Source organism: Onychomys torridus, chromosome 4 (genome assembly GCF_903995425.1).
Source record: "Onychomys torridus chromosome 4, mOncTor1.1, whole genome shotgun sequence".
Lineage (NCBI taxonomy): Eukaryota > Metazoa > Chordata > Mammalia > Rodentia > Cricetidae > Onychomys > Onychomys torridus.
In genome coordinates, this window is record NC_050446.1 from 11,527,425 (window position 1) to 11,544,026 (window position 16,602).

Consider the following 16,602-nt stretch of genomic DNA (forward strand, 5'->3'; position numbering starts at 1 on the left):
AACAGAAACTTCTGATCAGTTTGTGGTTTTTGAGGCTTCCAAATGGTTTTGGAATTCAGGGTCAGCCTGGATTAGCTCTGAGCATTGAGGCCTCAGCCAGGAGCACATGGGCCAATCTCCCAGGCCTGTAAGTACCTGCCTCTCCAGCCTGTGGAGGCTCTCTCTTCCTGACCTCTCTACTTTCGACGGGGGCGAAGGTGAGCCTGATGATTGCAGGGGTACCTGTTCAAGAATTTCCAGTTAGCCCAGAAAACTGATTCTTCTGCCTCCCCTCCCCCCAGAGCACCAAGTGCAGAGCCTTGTGTTGTATGGTTTTACTTGTGGTGGGGTCCCTGCAATTTCTGCCGTTGCTTCTAGGCAGAGCCCAGGACTCGTCCTCAGCATCCCTACATGGGAGATGTTTAAAATACCTAAAGTCAATCCCACCAGCCCTTGTGGATGTGGACAGGTAGTGGGTGTCAAGCTCGGGAAGTGGCTGGCTGACTACCATGTCTAGACGCCCGGTGAGTTGTCAGCCAGTTTGTTAAACTTGTAAGCCAGTTTTGTTTATAATAAAAATATAAGTGAATTTTAAGGTTCCCTTTTTTTAAAGTTACCCTTGTTCTTCAAAGGTATTTTTTAAACAGATCTTTAATAGAATATTTAAGCTGTGACTGTAAGAAATAAACATGAGGAAATTGACAGGCCTTCACATGGGGTCTCAATGGTGGCCTACCATGACAGCCTAGCCAGCATGCCTAGGCAGGGCACAGTGCCTGGGCATACACAGAGTGCCTCTGTGAGCTGTTAGGCAAGCAGAGTCCGGTCCTGGAGTGGCATCCCAGCAGTGGGGCCGTGGGGGAGAGCTGGTTGCACGGGATGGAGGGTCTGGCATTTCCACAACTGGTCCCTACTGAGCAGCTTCTGTAATTGGTGCTTTTAACTTTTTTTAAAAAAGCTTTCTGTCCAGGCATAAACTGTTTTGTCTCCAGAGTTTTGGAGGGCATTGGTTTTCACAATGCCAGGCTGCAGGGTAACTGCCATTCCCTTCTTCTGAGTTACAAAGGCTACAGAGACTTAGCTTGCCCTGTACAGAGGTGGAGGGCAGCTGTCCACAGCTTCCTTGAAAGTCACATGCAGGGGTGGGGGGGGGCACTTGGCAGAGTCTTGGAGGCCTAGGAGTGGGCTTTGGGGTGCAGGCCCCCTCGGGCTGTGTAACTTGGCTTGCTTACAGACTGGAGACATTTTCTTGTGTGGTTTTCTTGGTTTGTCCCTTTGCAGCTGTCACACTGTTAAAGCCTTGTCATCCTGTTTATCACTGTCCCTGCTACTGGTGTAACACTTCCAGAAGCTTTTCTTTTTTATATATATATTTAAAATGTTTCTTTTCTGTATGATGTGCATGCAAGTTTACCGTAACTTTTCTTAAAACTTTTTAGTGCCGTTTCTAGTATACTCCTGTAAATGTCAGTTACTGAAAATGAGTCCATTGTAAGTAGTTTTAGCTTGTTTTTTGCAATGCCGGCCTCAACACCACAGAGTTAAAAATGGTAGGAAGTACTCTGGTGTCTCTGGTAATCATGAACCTTTCTCCTGGGGTGTTTGTTTTGTTTTCATAATAAAAAGAAGGGGAAAAAGGCTATGTCTGCATAGTGCTCTTTGCTGCGGTGCCTCTTTCTAAGAGCACGGGATAAGCTCCTCATACGTTACCTCTTACAGCTCTTGGTGGAACTACACAGAGCATCCAAAAAGGGCTTTGAGAAACACTCTGAGCTAAGTATGGTGACACATACTTGTAATCTGTTGGGAGGTTGAGGCAGTAGAACTGCTGTGAATTACTGTTACTGTTATCATTATTATAAGTTTTTGTCTTTTTGAAACGGGTTTCTTTGTGTAACAGCTCTGGCTGTCCTGGAACTCGTTCTATAGACCAGGCTGGCCTCAATCTCACAGAGGCTCACATGCCTCTGCCTCCCAAGTACCTGAGATTAAAGGTGTACGCCACCACCGCCTGGCTGCTGTGGATTGTTTTAAGGCCAGCCCACTACACAGTAAGAGTGGAAGCCCTTTCACAGAACAACAGCAAAGGACTTGGAGTAGCTGCCATCTTCTGCCATGGTGCTGGGGGACAGGGAGTCCTATGTAGTTCTCACTTGAACTGTGCCTTCCCAAGGATCAAGGCTTCCCTTAGATGGCCTTACCTAATGTCTGCTCCATCCCCACCTTGCTGCAGTCTACTGTCAGGTTATTTGTGGCATAGGCCTCCACATGTAGTGAGCCCAGTGGAAATGTAGGTGAGAATGTATACAGAACCCTATAGCACTTACTGAGAACAGGCTGTGCAGTGGCTTAGACATAGTGAAGAAGGGATGAGGACCCTAAAGTTGCTTTCCAAGTGGCCAAAACCATTGGCATCAAGCCTGGGCAGGGGGTTCATGTTGGGTCCTATGGCATGTCCACCCCAGTGAGAATGGCTCATTCTTGCTGACACTAACCCTTCTCATCAAACTAGTCTCTTCCAGCACTGGCCTGGGACAACCTCCTGTAGTCTAAGCAGCTTAGTGACTCCCCAGTGTCCTATGTGGGGCCTAATGACCCCATGAAGACAGCTGCCCCATAAGTGCTTACCCTTCCAACAGTCTGTGACTTCAAATCCTGTCTCCAAGTCAGTGCTGTGTCTGATGTGGTCTTGGGTTAGGGTGAGGTGTGAGCAGGTGGCAGAAATTGCCAATAAGTCTGAAGCTTGCTTGCAGGACTTCAATTGAACTGAAAGGCTTGACAAACTAATGAACTTAGAACAGTTTCCAAGTGCTAGGCCTCCCAGGCAGACCAACCAGCCCATACTATACAACGAGCTTCCCCTCTAAATGTACAAGAATACACTACAGAAGTCCACTGAGCCAAATGATCTAGGTTCCTCAGGAGGCTCCAGCTAGCCAGGTCTGTGGCTGGATGAAGTGTTTGAGGAGTGCACTGTGCCCTCGTGGTCTTACACAAACGTGCACATCGGCAAAGAGATACACTACAGTGAACATGGCCATGCATGAGACATGCTCTTTGCATAGATTATAAGCCAGGTGCCATCTCTGCCAGTTAAGTGCCTGGTGAGGAGTGGGCAGAGCAGGGGGTAATGGCACTGGTAGAGTTTGTGACTGAGCACACAGTGCAGAGTGAGAGGGCATGCATGCCTTCTGACAGTGGCTGTCCTGAGGGAGGGACCATGCTTGCTTTATGTATCCCTGTATTAGGGCTCTTATCAATCATTAGCCATTACTGTTATTTCGGAAAGCCAAGTAAGGTTTTACACACCAAGATAAATGAGAAAGGGTAGCGTCTTAAGACATTTATTTAGAAGGCTCAACTTTGACAAAACACATTCCCGAATTTGCATAGCCACACAGACTTGAACTGCACCATAGACAAGTATGTTCCAGCTGTCCACACTATGTGTACTGAGGTGGAACATGATACACCACTGCAATCTGATAGGAAGGAGGTCCCAATGCTCCACCATCCGGCAAATGCTCTTTCCCACACGATTAAGTTTGGAATCAACCCAGGCAACTTAGATGGAGCTTTAAATTGGAGGGTTTTACTTAAGGTGTTTAGGACACAACACACCTATATACAAGACCAGTGTGGGTGCTACCACATTGCAGTAATGTATAGGTCAATTGGTCCTATAACGCTTGGTTTTGGAATGCCACCCTGGTTCTGGCCCCTTTTCACGTGTCACTGCACGTGTGAACTGACAGATCTGAGACCCTCCAGGAAGAGAGTCCCCTCTTTAACCTGGACCTGACCCATTCTGTATCAGGCAAGCAGCTCATAGGAGCTGGGGACATCTCACTGGCTTCTCTTTTGTTTGGAAGCATTGCCAGGGCCTCAGCAGTGTGCCATTGATAAAGGGCTGGGTGATAATCTTAGGTGTTGAGTTTTTATACCACGGCTTGATCTTCACAGCCTTCGAGGATCTCTCTGGAATTACATGATTGAGCAAAACTTAGATTGGCCAGTGTCCTTAGAGACCCCAAGCTGGTTTTTGTCCCGGACTAAGATGGCCTCATTTCCATACTGGGAGTACCACATGCTACGGCTCCTGCTCAGGTATGTACTAGGTGGTACAGACTCCAACTTCTGCTGTTGTTGTTGCCAAATCAGCAAGGAAGTGTCCCTGTACCGGAGGCGGGCATAGCGTTCTGACAGAGCCTTCTCTGCCAGCGGGGCCCGACCGCTCATCCCCCAGCCCCAAGCTCATGCACACCTGGCTTTCCTCCTAGGTAGGAAAAAGCTGGCTGCTTTGGTCTGTTAACTAGTTGGCCAACAGCCTTGATGGCTGTTGGGTTAAGGAATCCTTATTCAACTTAATAGTGGAAGTAGGCAACTCAGACCTTCCATGGGCAAGATCTCAGGAGGGCAGGGGAAGCCAAGACACCTCTGACCCTGTTCAGAAGCCATGTGAGAGCATTTCCAGACAGAAAGTAGGTCAGATTGGCGCTGTGGTCCAAGCTCTGTACAGTAGAGTTGTATAGCGTTGACGGAGACTCCACACCACTCTTGGCGGCCTGTTAGGTGTCCACTGCCCCTGCGTCGCTTTTGAGCTCAAGGAGATGTATCCAGGGTCCTGAGAGAACGAGCATTGTAAAGTCTGCAGCAGGGGCTGATCTGTCCACACCACTCGAAACGCAGTTGGAATCTGTAACAGTGCTGGTTCAGGTCCTTTGCTAGCCAGTCTTCCTCTCTTCCCAAGGGTGACACTGCAAAGGGAAGAAATTGTCGGGCATTGGGAGCAGGCCCATCACGGTACTCTCCATCAAGAGCTAGCGTTCAGTGAAGCTACTCACAGATGTGGCCAGCTGAGCTGGGTAGAAGGGTGAGGCGTGTGGGCCAATCGCAGGTCCCTTAATAACCTACAAACGATTAGTGGTACCAGGGTCTCCGCTGGTGGGAGAAGCGTCCCTCAACTATGGAGCAGTTCCTGGGAGGAGGGAGGATGCAAGCCCCACGTCCCGCGCCCGTGCTTCTGGCAAAAGTATCGCTTGCCCGGCCCTGTCCAGACGCTCCAGCAGAGCAGCCTTCTTGACCGGCGCTCGCGGACACGCGTGGCCCAGGTGACGCAGATGCTCCAGGTCCCGGGAAGGGCCAGGAGGCTGCGGCTGCGGCTACGTCTCCATGGCAGCGTCACAGGCATGGCGAGCCGAGCACCGAGGACTGGTTGCGTACGGACCCATCGATCACACCGCGGGGCGGGGCAGACAACAGAGGGCAGAGAGAGAGAGAGAGAGAGAGAGAGAGAGAGAGAGAGAGAGAGAGAGAGAGGGAGGGAGGGAGGGAGGGAGGGAGGGAGGGAGGGAGGGAGGGAGGGAGGGAGGGAGGGAGGGAGGGAGGGAGGGAGGGAGGGAGGGAGGGAGGGAGAGAGGCGGAGCAGTCGGAGAGGGATGGTGAAGGGAAGGGAAAAGGTTGGAGGAGGAGGAGGAGCTGGGGAAAAGGGGGAACGGAAGAGGTGTTGGGAGGAGGGTGGTAGTGAGGAGAGAAGAGGATGAGGAGGGAGATCTGGAGGGAGGGGAGAGAGGAGGAGCCGGAGAAGATGGCAGGAGATATCAAGAAGAGCAAAATCCAGAATAAGAGGCGTGGAGAGAGAAGAGGATCCCGAGAAAGTGGTGGTGGTGGTGGTGGAAGGTGACTAGGAGATGGGGAGAAGCTGGAGGGGACAGGATGAGAGGAAAGGAGGAGCAGGGAAGGAGCCGGAGGAAGAAGATCTGGGGAGAAGAGGACGAGGATTGAGACCAGAAGCCTGAAGAAGCGGAGGAGGAAGGGGCGTTTGGGGGGAGGGAAGAGGCAATGCGGGAGTCGTTGGAGGAGTAGTAAAGACAAAGGCAGAAGCCAGGAGAGAAAAGGAGCTTGGGAAGACACTCAGAAATCAGGATGCGGGGGTGGGTGGGAGGGTACGGGAGCGCCGGAGCCTAAGAGTCAGGGAGAAGAACTTGGGGGCGGGGTTTGAGGCGGAGCCTGGAGGGGGAGGGGCTGCTGGGGAACAGGGAGAAAGCCTGGAGGAGAAGCTGAGGGAAGTGGAGTTAGCATTAAAGCACCTCCCCAGCCCTTGATCCTGTCATGGTTCCTGCGGCTTTCCTTTATGTTTGGGTTGGGGTGTTTGTGGTCTGGAAGTAGAACCTTGGGCATACTAGGCAAGTGCGCCAAGTGAAGAAGCTTTGTCCTCAGCTGGTTTTATTTCCTTTTATGCAGTTACTTTGTCAGACCTATTGCTATTACTATCGATATCCCACTCAAATGATGGGTGCATTCGTTTTCAGTTTGTTCATTGTTGTGTTGGATGTATCATTTCAAAAGCAGCTATGAAACTCCATCACTCCCCGCATTGCTCATTTGAATTGTTCTAACAGCCCCAGGAAAATTCAGCATGCACTCTGTACTCTTCCAATTAGACTCCAGCAATATACTTTGACCTAGTGTCCATCGTTTTCCATCATAAAGTTATTTTCACAGTTTACCCCAGTGTCGGTGAAGAATATTGATATGAGCCAGTGTTGGAAAGCATGTAGGGTGGGATGGTGGTGGCCAGTACATGGGAGGCAGAGACAGGCAGATCTCTGAGTGTGAGGCCAGCTTAGTCTAGGTGATGTTACAGACCAACCGAGGCTACATACATAGCAAGACCTTGGAGAGAGAGACAGAGACAGAGACAGAGAGAGAGGAAAAAAGAATATGGACATCCTCAAAGCAGAATCAACTTGCAGAATAGCAATTATTTTTGTTTGTTTATTTGTTTGTTTTTTGAAACAAGGTTTCTCTGTGTATCCCTGGCTGTCCTGGAACTCACTTTGTAGACCAGGCTGGCCTTGAACTCAGAGATCTGCCTGCTTCTGCCTCCCAAGGCATGCGCCACCACTGCCCAGTTTCTCCTAGAGTTATTTTGTTTGTTTGTTTTCCGAGACGGGGTTTCTCTGTGCAATTTTGGTGCCTGTTCTGGATCTCGCTCTGTAGACCAGGCTGGCCTTGAACTCACAGAGATCCGCCTGGCTGTGCCTCCTGAGTGCTGGGATCAAAGGCATATGCCACCACCGCCCAGCCCTCCTGGAGTTCTTAACTATTCTCCTGCCTTTGCTTCTAGGGTGCTGAGATTGCAGGTGGAAGTGGCCATCAAGTAACAGTACTCAATTTCTGAGGAGAGGTTCCTGAAGGATGAGCTGGCTCATCCCAGTTCTACATTTTGGGCAACAGTTGCAGAAGATTTTCCTTGACCTATGCATCTTGGCCCTTAGTGCTGCCAGTTCCTACGCCTGGGGTCTCATGCTGCCTATTTATGAGACCAGTCATGAAGTCCTTCCTAACCTGTCCATGCTCCATGGGAGCAGGAACTTTAGTAGCTGCTCTGTGGTTTCCCGAGGCGGTGATAGCAGTAAAGCTCCATATGCACAGGAGTCTGAACTGACAGAACTATATTTGCTCTCAGTTCTGAAAGGAAGACATCTGAACTTGTGTTGTGGATGGGAGTTGGGGTTATAGCTCAGTCGATGGGGTGTGTGTTTAGCATGCACACAGCCCGGGGATTGATCTCTAGCACTTCATAAGATAAAACTGTGTATGGTGGTGCAGCCCATAATCCCCACACTCTGGAAGTGGGGACAGAAGAATCAGATGTTCAAGCTCATTCTTGGCTACAGAGCGAACTTGAGGCCAGCCTGGGCTACCTGAGACTCTGTCTCAAAATAAGTAAATAAATAAAAAAAAATTGAAGCTGGGTGGTGGTGCCACATGCCACTAATCCCAGTACGTGGGAGGCAGAGACAAGTAGATCTCTGTGAGTTTGAGGCCAGACTGTTCTACAGAGTGAGTTCCAGGACAGCCAGGGCTACACAGAGAAACCTTGTCTCAACAAACAAACAAACAAACAAAACAAAACAAAGAAACAAAAACTGTGGACAAGATCACTCTTACTGCCAGAGCTCTGGGAAAAGGTGTCTACAGTGTCTCCTAGCTACTATTGACTGCCCCCTGTCTTTTTCCACCCTTAGCTTGTGACTGAGTCACTCTTGCCTCTGCCTCAGTGACCACATGGTCATTCTTCTTTTGTCACTAATGAGTCCTCTGCCTGCCCTGTGTTACTAAGTCTCTAAGGATACAACACTGAATTGAGAGGCTGTGAAGATAATCTAAAATGATCTCATTGATGAGACCCTATCCCCAGTCAGATTCCATTCTTGGGCCTCATGGATTTTATGTACACATCTTTGGGGGACATTCCATTTACCCTGCCACAAAACTTAAGACAGAAATTAGTGTAGAAAAAAATGGGAGAGGTTGGGATTATCTATCTGGCCAGGTTGTGGCTGAAAGCTATGGATACAACTTGTCTCAGGGGACAGGTCAAAGGGCAACACTAACTAAACACTGACTAATCAGATTGTCCCCTCTGGTCACCCAGGAGGTGGAGCCCAGTGGCAGCTTCTGGAGGATTCAGAATGGTTTTTTAAAAAAAGTATTCAGTGGTTTTGGTTACAGTATGGAATTTATTTATTTATTCACTCATGTACTTATTTAGAAAAGTTCTCCATGTATATCACTAGTTGGCCTGAAACTCACTATGTAGTCCAAGCAGACCCTAATTTACAATCCTCCTGCCTCAGCTTCTTAGGCCTGCACCACCAGGCATGGCAAACCTCGTGTTTTTTGTACACAGTGTAAGTGCTGACTTACAATCATTAGCCCAAAGTAATATTTTATATTCAGTTTTTGAAACTTGAATGCATGTATACAATACTTTTTGATCTTATTAAACCCACTACTACCTTCCTCCCTCCAACTCTTCCCTGGGACCAACCAACCTATCTCCCTCTCGACTTCAAGTCCTTTTATTATTATTGTTGTTGTTGTTGTTGTTGTTATTTATCTTTTGTTCTGAGCCATCTCTCCAGTCCCCCTAGCCCACTGATTCTAATTAATGTTAACCATATGCATATGGGTGTGGGATTATCCACTGGGGCATGGACAGTGCCCACATCCCCAAAGAAAAGTGACTCTCGCTCAGAAGCCATCAGCTGCCAATAGCTTTTTTAAATTATTTATTTATTTATTTGTTTGTTTGTTTGTTTATTTATATTTTTTGATTTTTCGAGACAGGGTTTCTCTGTGTAGCTTTGCACCTTTCCTGGATCTCTCTCTGGAGACCAGGCTGGCCTCGAACTCACAGAGATCTGCCTGCCTCTGCCTCCCAGTGCTGGGATTAAAGGTGTGCGCCACCACCGCCCAGCGCCAATAGCTTTTTAGTTAAGAGTGGGACCTCAGGAGTCCCTCCTTCATCCATGCTGGAATTTTTGTTGTTGTTGTTGTTGTTGTTGTTTGATTTTCTAGACAGGGTCTCTCTGTGTAGCCCTGGCTGTTCTGGAACTCGCTTTGTAGACCAGGCTGGCCTCGAATTCACACAGACCGGACTGCCTCTGCCTCCCGATACTGGGATCAAAGGCGTGCGCCACAACCACTGGGGTCCATGCTGGAATTTTGATTGGCTTTATCTCATGCAGGTCTTGTGCAGGCAACAACAGCTGCTGTGAGTTGTGTAACACTGTGCATGTCTAGAAGACATTTCACAATTCTCTTCCATGTGTGCTGTCCTCTGAGCCATTTGTGCCTGAGCACTCACAGTCCCAGTGGGATTGTTTTTTTCCAAGATAGGGTTTCTCCATGCAGTTTTGGTTCTTGTCCTGGATGTTGCTCTGTAGACCAGGCTGGCCTCGAATTCACAGAGATCCACCTGCCTCTGCCTTTCAAGTGCTGGGACTAAAGGTGTGCACCACCACCGCCCACCCGGCTCAGTAGGATTTTAAAATGTTCATTCAGAGAGGATAAAAGACAAGTATTCTATCTGTAATGAGATCTGGCATCCTCTTCTGTATACATGATAAATAAATAAATTAAAAAAAAAAAAAGACAAGTATTCCTAAATATTTGTTCGGCACAACTTACTACTGGCCTTGGTCATACAGATAGCACTGAGGCCTTTTGGCCTATTAGCCACCTCTGGTCCTGGTTATGAGAGCTTGGGGGAGCTTCTGGCTATACACATAATGTAAGGGTCATTTAGATTACTAAGTATCATCTCTGGTCCTAGCTGTAGGACTTTGGGGAGCCCTTGGCTGTAAAGATCATTTAGATTACTTGCCATCTCCAGTCCTAGTTATAGGAGCTTGATATGGCCCTAGCCCAACCAATAATGCACATCACCAGGATATTAATCACTTCCAATTCCCAGCTTTCTGGGTGGAAGAACAGGTTTTACATCTTTCCCATTGGAAAGACAATCCTGAATGCTTAACATTCCTGGTTTCGCTGGAGATCTGTGGGTGCAAGGACCTGGTTTCTCTGGAGATCTGTGAGTGCTGTACTCCCAACAATAGAGCCCTCAGTATTTCCTGTCTCCCAAATCACCACTGGATCTCTGCCCTTCTATGCCACCTGCTCCTGAAATAGTCATTCATTTCCACTGTTTTAATGTTACCCTTCCATTCAGCATCTGAAATACTACAGCCGCCACTCCATCCTGGCACATGGGTATTTCATGCCTCCACTGCTGGGAAGGTGGTAAAAACAGCTGCCTCCTTCCCAGACCCTCAGTACCCTAACTACTTTCTTGCCTTCAGCTGAATGAAGGCCCCTGGCCCCTAATAGGACACTTATGGTGAAGAGCAATGGCTTGCCTAAGAGCTTAGATGGGTAGGGGAATCCTAGTCATGGCCTGGCCCGCCTATGAGTGGCCCCAAGTTTAAGCTAAGGAGGCTGAACCTCAAGGATTCTCTCAAGGGGTTTCGTGTCTTAGGAGGCTACCTCTTTGGGCCTGTTCTGTTGTGATTCAGTTCTTTTTTATTTTATTTTATTTTTGGTTTTTCGAGACAGGGTTTCTCTGTAGCTTTGGAGCCTGTCCTGGAACGCACTCTGTAGACCAGGCTGGCCTCAAACTCACAGAGATCTGCCTGCCTCTGCCTCCTGAGTGCTGGGACTACAGGCATGTGCCACCACCACCCAGCTGTGATTCAGTTCTTTTTAATTTTAGACTACCTATCTAGCACTTGCTGTCCTGGAACTCACTATGTAGACCAGGCTGGCTTCAAACTCACAGAGATCTGCCTGTCTCTCCCTCCCAAGTGCTGGAATTAAAGGAAGCCATGATTCATAATGCCCAGCTTCAGTTCTTATTCTCATTATAAAGAGATCTGGGCTAGCACTTCCTGCCAGAGCTCTGCCTCTTGACCTAGCAAAAACTGCAGTCAGACCTTTACGCTTTCCCAGACAGGAGCTAAGGAACTTATGCCAGCCCTGGCTGCCCCCTCCTGTCGAACCAACTGAGCTGGTGGCCCTGTGAAATTCACTCAGCAGTAGAGACCTCTGCCAGGCTTGGGGTAGTTGTCATATTGCATCAGATGGTGAGTGAGGCAGGGCAGAGAGGAGGTGTAAGATATCTTTAGAGGCTGAGCCCTGCTGAGACCCTCCTGGAGGCAAGAATCCAGGAAGGGCAGCTTCTTCTGTTCCCGAACATCTGATACTTCTTGTTTGACTCTGACAGCTATAAGCCGTCACTTTGTTGTCCTGTGTCTCTTCAAGTCTTGTATGTGTGTGGCACAGTGAAGTATTTTCCAGATGGGTAGATAGATGGATGGAGGAATAAGTGGGTGAGTACGTAGATGGACGGGTGGATGAGTGGGTGGACAAGTAGATAGATAGATAGGTAGGTGTCTTAGTCAGGATTTCTCTTGCTGTGATAAAACACCATGACCAAAATCAACTTTGTGGGTGGGGGAGGGTTTATTCCAGCTTACAACTTTGAGGTTACACTCCATCACTGAAGGAAGTCAGGGATCTTAAGACAAGAACTAAAGCAGACATCAATCATCAATCAAGAAAATGGCCCCACAGGCTTGTGCACAGGCTAATCTCATGGAGAAATTTTCTCAACTGAGGCTCCTTCTTCTCAGATGACTCTAGCTTACGTCAAGCCAACAAACAAAAAACAGAAAAACCAAACCAAACCTGGACAGTAGGTGTATAAGTGGTGTGTAGACAGTGGATAGGTGGGTGGGTAGCTGGATGGGTGGACAGGTGGATGGGTAGTGATGGATGAATGGATAGGTGGTGGATGATGGATGGGGAGGTATATGGACGCATAGCAGCTAGGTAGATATGTGTCTGGATAGATGGGTGGGTGAGCAGATAGACAGGTGGATGTATGTGAGTGGATGAGTGAGTGGATAGGTGAGTGAGTGGAGTCATGCACTCATGGTGCTGGTGCTGGGAGAACAGGGTATAGGTGGCTCCATAGCCACAAGGTCATCACAGGACCTCCATTTAAGGCACAAAGGAAAAGGTTCTGTCAGGCCTGATGGCTGTTTGGGCTTGAGGAGACCCACATTTCCCAGACTCCAGTCAGCCCTCTGTTAAGTTTAATTAATTTAGAAATTGATACTCAATTCTATTTTTGGCAAACTTTTAAATGTATTTGAAACAGCTTGAGCATGAAAATCTTTTTCAACTGTGAGTTTTATGAAACCTAAATATATTTAGATCAAATGTTTCTGAGGGGAACGTAGGGTTCAGATGGAAATGTGCTGTATGTGTAAGGCATAACCTATATTTTGAAGACACGAAAAGGATATAAAAAGTCTCTTTAGTAACTTTTAATGTTGATTAGATATCAAAATAACAACGTCTCAGACATGCTGGATTAAACTGTCACGTTAAGGTTGATTAAGCTCACAGTAAATTACTTACTGGTCAGTCATAGAAAGGGACAAAGAACCTCCCGAGCAAAGAACAGGAGTTACATGAACAAACCTCAGGCATATTCAAGGTGAAAAAAGCAGGCATGAAAGGCCATGAGTGAGTGAGTCATGTGTGAGTCCAATGATACAGTGTTCCTGATAGGTACATCCAAAGCAGATTAAAAAGTGGCTGCCGGAGCAGAGGGTGGGTGGAGGCTGGGGGTCACAGTTAAGGGGTACACGGTCTCTTGGGTGACAACGGCTTTGGGTGGGGGGGGGACATTTGCACTGTGCCCTGGCAGGGAGGTGTTGGAGCAGGTGTGGTTGGCGCATTCCCTTGGCTGTTCTGACTTCAAGGTTATGGCTGGAGGAGAGGTGGAAGGGTCCAGGAGATGGGTGCCTCCCCTGGGGTTGAGGGAGGGTTTCAGGCTCTGATGAGGGTGGGGTGGAGCACCGTCAGGCTTTCCCTGGCTGTGTGCCTCCCACTGTGGGTACCGACTTGTTTTTACTTAGACCCAACACTTCTAGCAGCCAGGGTGTGGTCATCTGAGCCTGTCTGGCTTAGTGCCTGTGGGATACTGGTATCCCCTCCCCGGCCAGTCCATTATTCACATGCAGCCAAATGGAGCTTGGCTTTCTTTGACTGGACCCTCTCCGTTTATCTAGCATCCAGGTGGTTTGTGGCTCTTTGATGAGGGCTCCTGCGGAAAGCAAAGCTCCCGCCCCCAGTCCTGCCTCTCAGTCTTAGATGGACAGCTGACCTGTGTCCTGGACTCTGTACTCTCTTAAGCCTGTGCTCACCTGCTCCAAAACATAGGGTCTTCCCACGAGCTGAGCTGCTACAGCCTCAAGACAGGGAAACTGTCTTTATATTTTGCATAGTCACTGGCAGGTGCTCAAACTGTGTCTGATTTACAGCAAGATTTCAGAGACCTCCGTGTAGGGGTCAGTCTCAAGACTGTGGCATTTGGCTTAATTTGGAAGTTGAAGCAGCTAGCAGTAATAGTCTACGTTTTGCCTTTTCAAAGGAAATGCAGAGGGCCCTCACCCACCATCCAGCAAGGCACGCTCTGTCTCCATGGTTGGCCAGATGGTCTTTTTCTACACCTATAATTTCCTGGAGAATTGTGACAGTTGAATTGTCCTGATGGAGCTCCAGATGGAATTTGTAAAATGTGTGTTCATGTGGGTTGGATGTGGGACTAAATCCCTCACCCGGTCAAAACATTCACTTCCCCTTCTCCAGGAACATTGTCTAGTGGGAGGGATGGGTGGATAGATGCAGGTATAGGTGGGTGGAAAGGAGTGGGGCAGATAATGCTGGACAGTTGGGAGGCTGGCCAGAGCCATGTATGAGTGATGGGCAGAGGAACATGGGAGGGCCGAGTGGAGGAACGAACGGCTACATTAAAAGGTAACCGGACAGAGGGCTGGGTAGATGAGTTCAAGGACCACTAAGAAATGTAAAGAGAGGTTCAGGGCTGGTGGGACTGGAATGGAAGGTTGGGTGATAGAGAAATGGAGGCCAGTGTTGGTATTCCTTTGAATGAGAAACTTGGTGGTCCCTGTCGGGAAGAACCCTTTGATGGTGGTCTTTTTGATGAAAGTATAGAGACACACATGCAGTGTGTCTGGGTGTTTGTTGGGGAAGCATGGACTGATAATCAAAATGGCTGGTCTGGTTGTGGAGGTCCTCAGTTTCTTGGATGTTCCAGTGTCTGTAGAAACTTACCCAGAGGCTTGTGACATCCAAAGCACTGAATGCTTACAGGCACTTGTGTTGGACAAAAAGCAGTCCCGGGACTGCCCAGTGAGCAATGTCTCTGATTGGATGAGGGGCACTCTCTGCAGAAGCCTGGCGGGGGTGGGGGGGTAGGGGAGTAGAGGTGTAGGGGGGTGGGGCAGGGGCAGCTGCAAATCGAGTTCCATGATTTCTCTTGTGCTGACACCTAAACCTTAAGGTCACCCCAGAGTAAATGCAAACAGCACTGGAGAAAACAGACTCCATGGTGAGATCCTGGTTCAAATCCCTCCTCTGCTAGCCAGAACCTTGGTCATGTTCCTCTCTGATGGAAGAATTCCAGGCAGAGAAACTGCAAGCGTAAAGAAGAGGAGGGGTACAGAATGTTCAGCCAGGGAAGGAAGCTGTGCCAAGCCCGCGCGCGCGCGCGTGTGTGTGTGTGTGTGTGTGTGTGTGTGTGTGTGCGCGCGCGCGCAGGCGGGAGAGGGGTTCTTGCTTAGGGAGATTCTGCCATTTTTTTCTTTTTTCATTTCCTTTAAGGCAGTGGTTCTCAACCTTCCTAGTGCTGCCACCCTTTAACACAGTTCCTCATGTTGTGGTGACCCCAAATATGATATTTTTGTTGCTACTTCACAACTGTAACTTTGCTGTTATAAATTGCAAATACCTGTGTTTTCTGATGGTCTTAGGAGACCCCTGTGAAAGGGTCATTTGACTCTCTCCTAGGGGTCATGACCCACAGGTTGAGAACCACTGCTTTAGGGTCTAGCACTGGGTCCTCTTGCATGCCAATGGTGTTCTTTCAAAGAACCCCAGGCCTAAGTTACCATCTGGGAGCTGAGTTCCACAAAGGGCTTGTTTGGGGGGCAGAGTGACAGGGATGCATCTAGGTTTGGCTAAGTCTTCGCTGGCTGTGAAGAGCAGACTGAAGGACAAGGGAGAAGCAGGCTGTTAAGGAACCCAAGGGGAGGAACCTGGACCTTGGCGGTGTGGCAGAGCTAGGAGTGCTCAGAGTCTGGATGTGGGTCTTAAACTTGCTGGCAGATAAGTGCAGGAACTAACACCACACTCCATCAGAGATGCTGTTGCCATTGACCAGCTGATGACCAGGATTACAAATGATGTTTAGTTCCGCTGTGATTTAGAGTGGACTCTGGGCCAGGCTCTGCTGCCCCAGGCCTTATCCTCCAAAAGCATGCTTTTCATGGACTGTCAACTCCCAGAAGCCTTGCTGCCCCTTTCCAGGTGCATCCTTCTCTGTGACCTCTTGCATGGTCAGTCGGTGGTCCTCTTCTACATCCCGGGTATGTGGCTAGGTTGGCAGCCTCTCCCTCAGGGTCTCTTCTGCTCAGTTCACCTCAGAGCTGGTCACTGGTATACAGTGTAAGTGGTTTTCAGTGGAGCTCATCTCCAAAGTGGGGAGGTGCTCTTGCTTCCTGGACATGTCCAGAGGACAGTCCTGGCAAACAGTGCTGGGGCTGAGAGAACGTATGCGCGGAATATTGAGGAAAAGTATCCCTTTGCCAGCACTCTGCATGTTTGTTTTGAGCCCATGCAATCCAACCTCCACATGCACAACAGACATCTGAAATCCTTTCCACCTAGTTTTCCTTCATGCATCCTGCCTATTATTTCCCTGCAGAGCTTCCCAAGGACTCCACCAAGTACACAGGGCAATTGAATGTCCCCAGTACCCAGATAAACAATTGGGTACCAGAGAGGCACATGATTGGTGCAGGACCACCTGTGCCAGGAGGCCTAGATCTTTTGACTCACAAGACTGACATGTGAACTCCTCCTCTCTCCGGAGCATCTGGGCCGTCAGCGGTCACTGTCCTCAGAACCACCAGGGGGCAGCAGATGAACGCCTGACTGGGTGTCAGATCGGTGTCTGTCTCAGACCTAGTCTGGACATGGTGAGTTTCCTGATGAGGCAGGAAGGCCCTGAGGCAGGGAGGGCAGAGGCCTCTTTCCTGTGAAGGAGCTCCCTGGTTACAGACACCCAGGCATAATGGAGCAGGATTAGCAGGGTGTTCTGTTTTCAGCTTCGCAGTGTCCTTTTTCTTTCCTTCTTTCCCCTTTTCTCCTGTCGTGCAGGGTATTGAATGCCTCTCG

At 48.9% G+C, this 16,602-nt stretch overlaps 1 protein-coding gene across 1 annotated transcript; it reads right to left on the reverse strand.

Annotated features, from left to right (window-relative positions):
• Positions 1-3,293: 3,293 nt before the first annotated feature.
• On the reverse strand, positions 3,294-5,242 carry Brd3os (BRD3 opposite strand). The gene is made up of 2 exons (XM_036184918.1): positions 4,824-5,242; positions 3,294-4,736 (listed from the first exon to the last, which is right to left on the reverse strand). The coding sequence occupies exon 2, from the start codon at positions 4,216-4,218 to the stop codon at positions 3,964-3,966; it is 255 nt and encodes an 84-aa protein (XP_036040811.1). The 5' UTR covers positions 4,219-4,736; positions 4,824-5,242; the 3' UTR covers positions 3,294-3,963.
• Positions 5,243-16,602: the final 11,360 nt, after the last annotated feature.

Coding starts and splice junctions, on each gene's coding strand:
- Brd3os (XM_036184918.1), bottom strand. CDS start 4,218: ATGAGCGGTCGGGCCCCGCTGGCAGAGAAGGCTCTGTCAGAACGCTAT.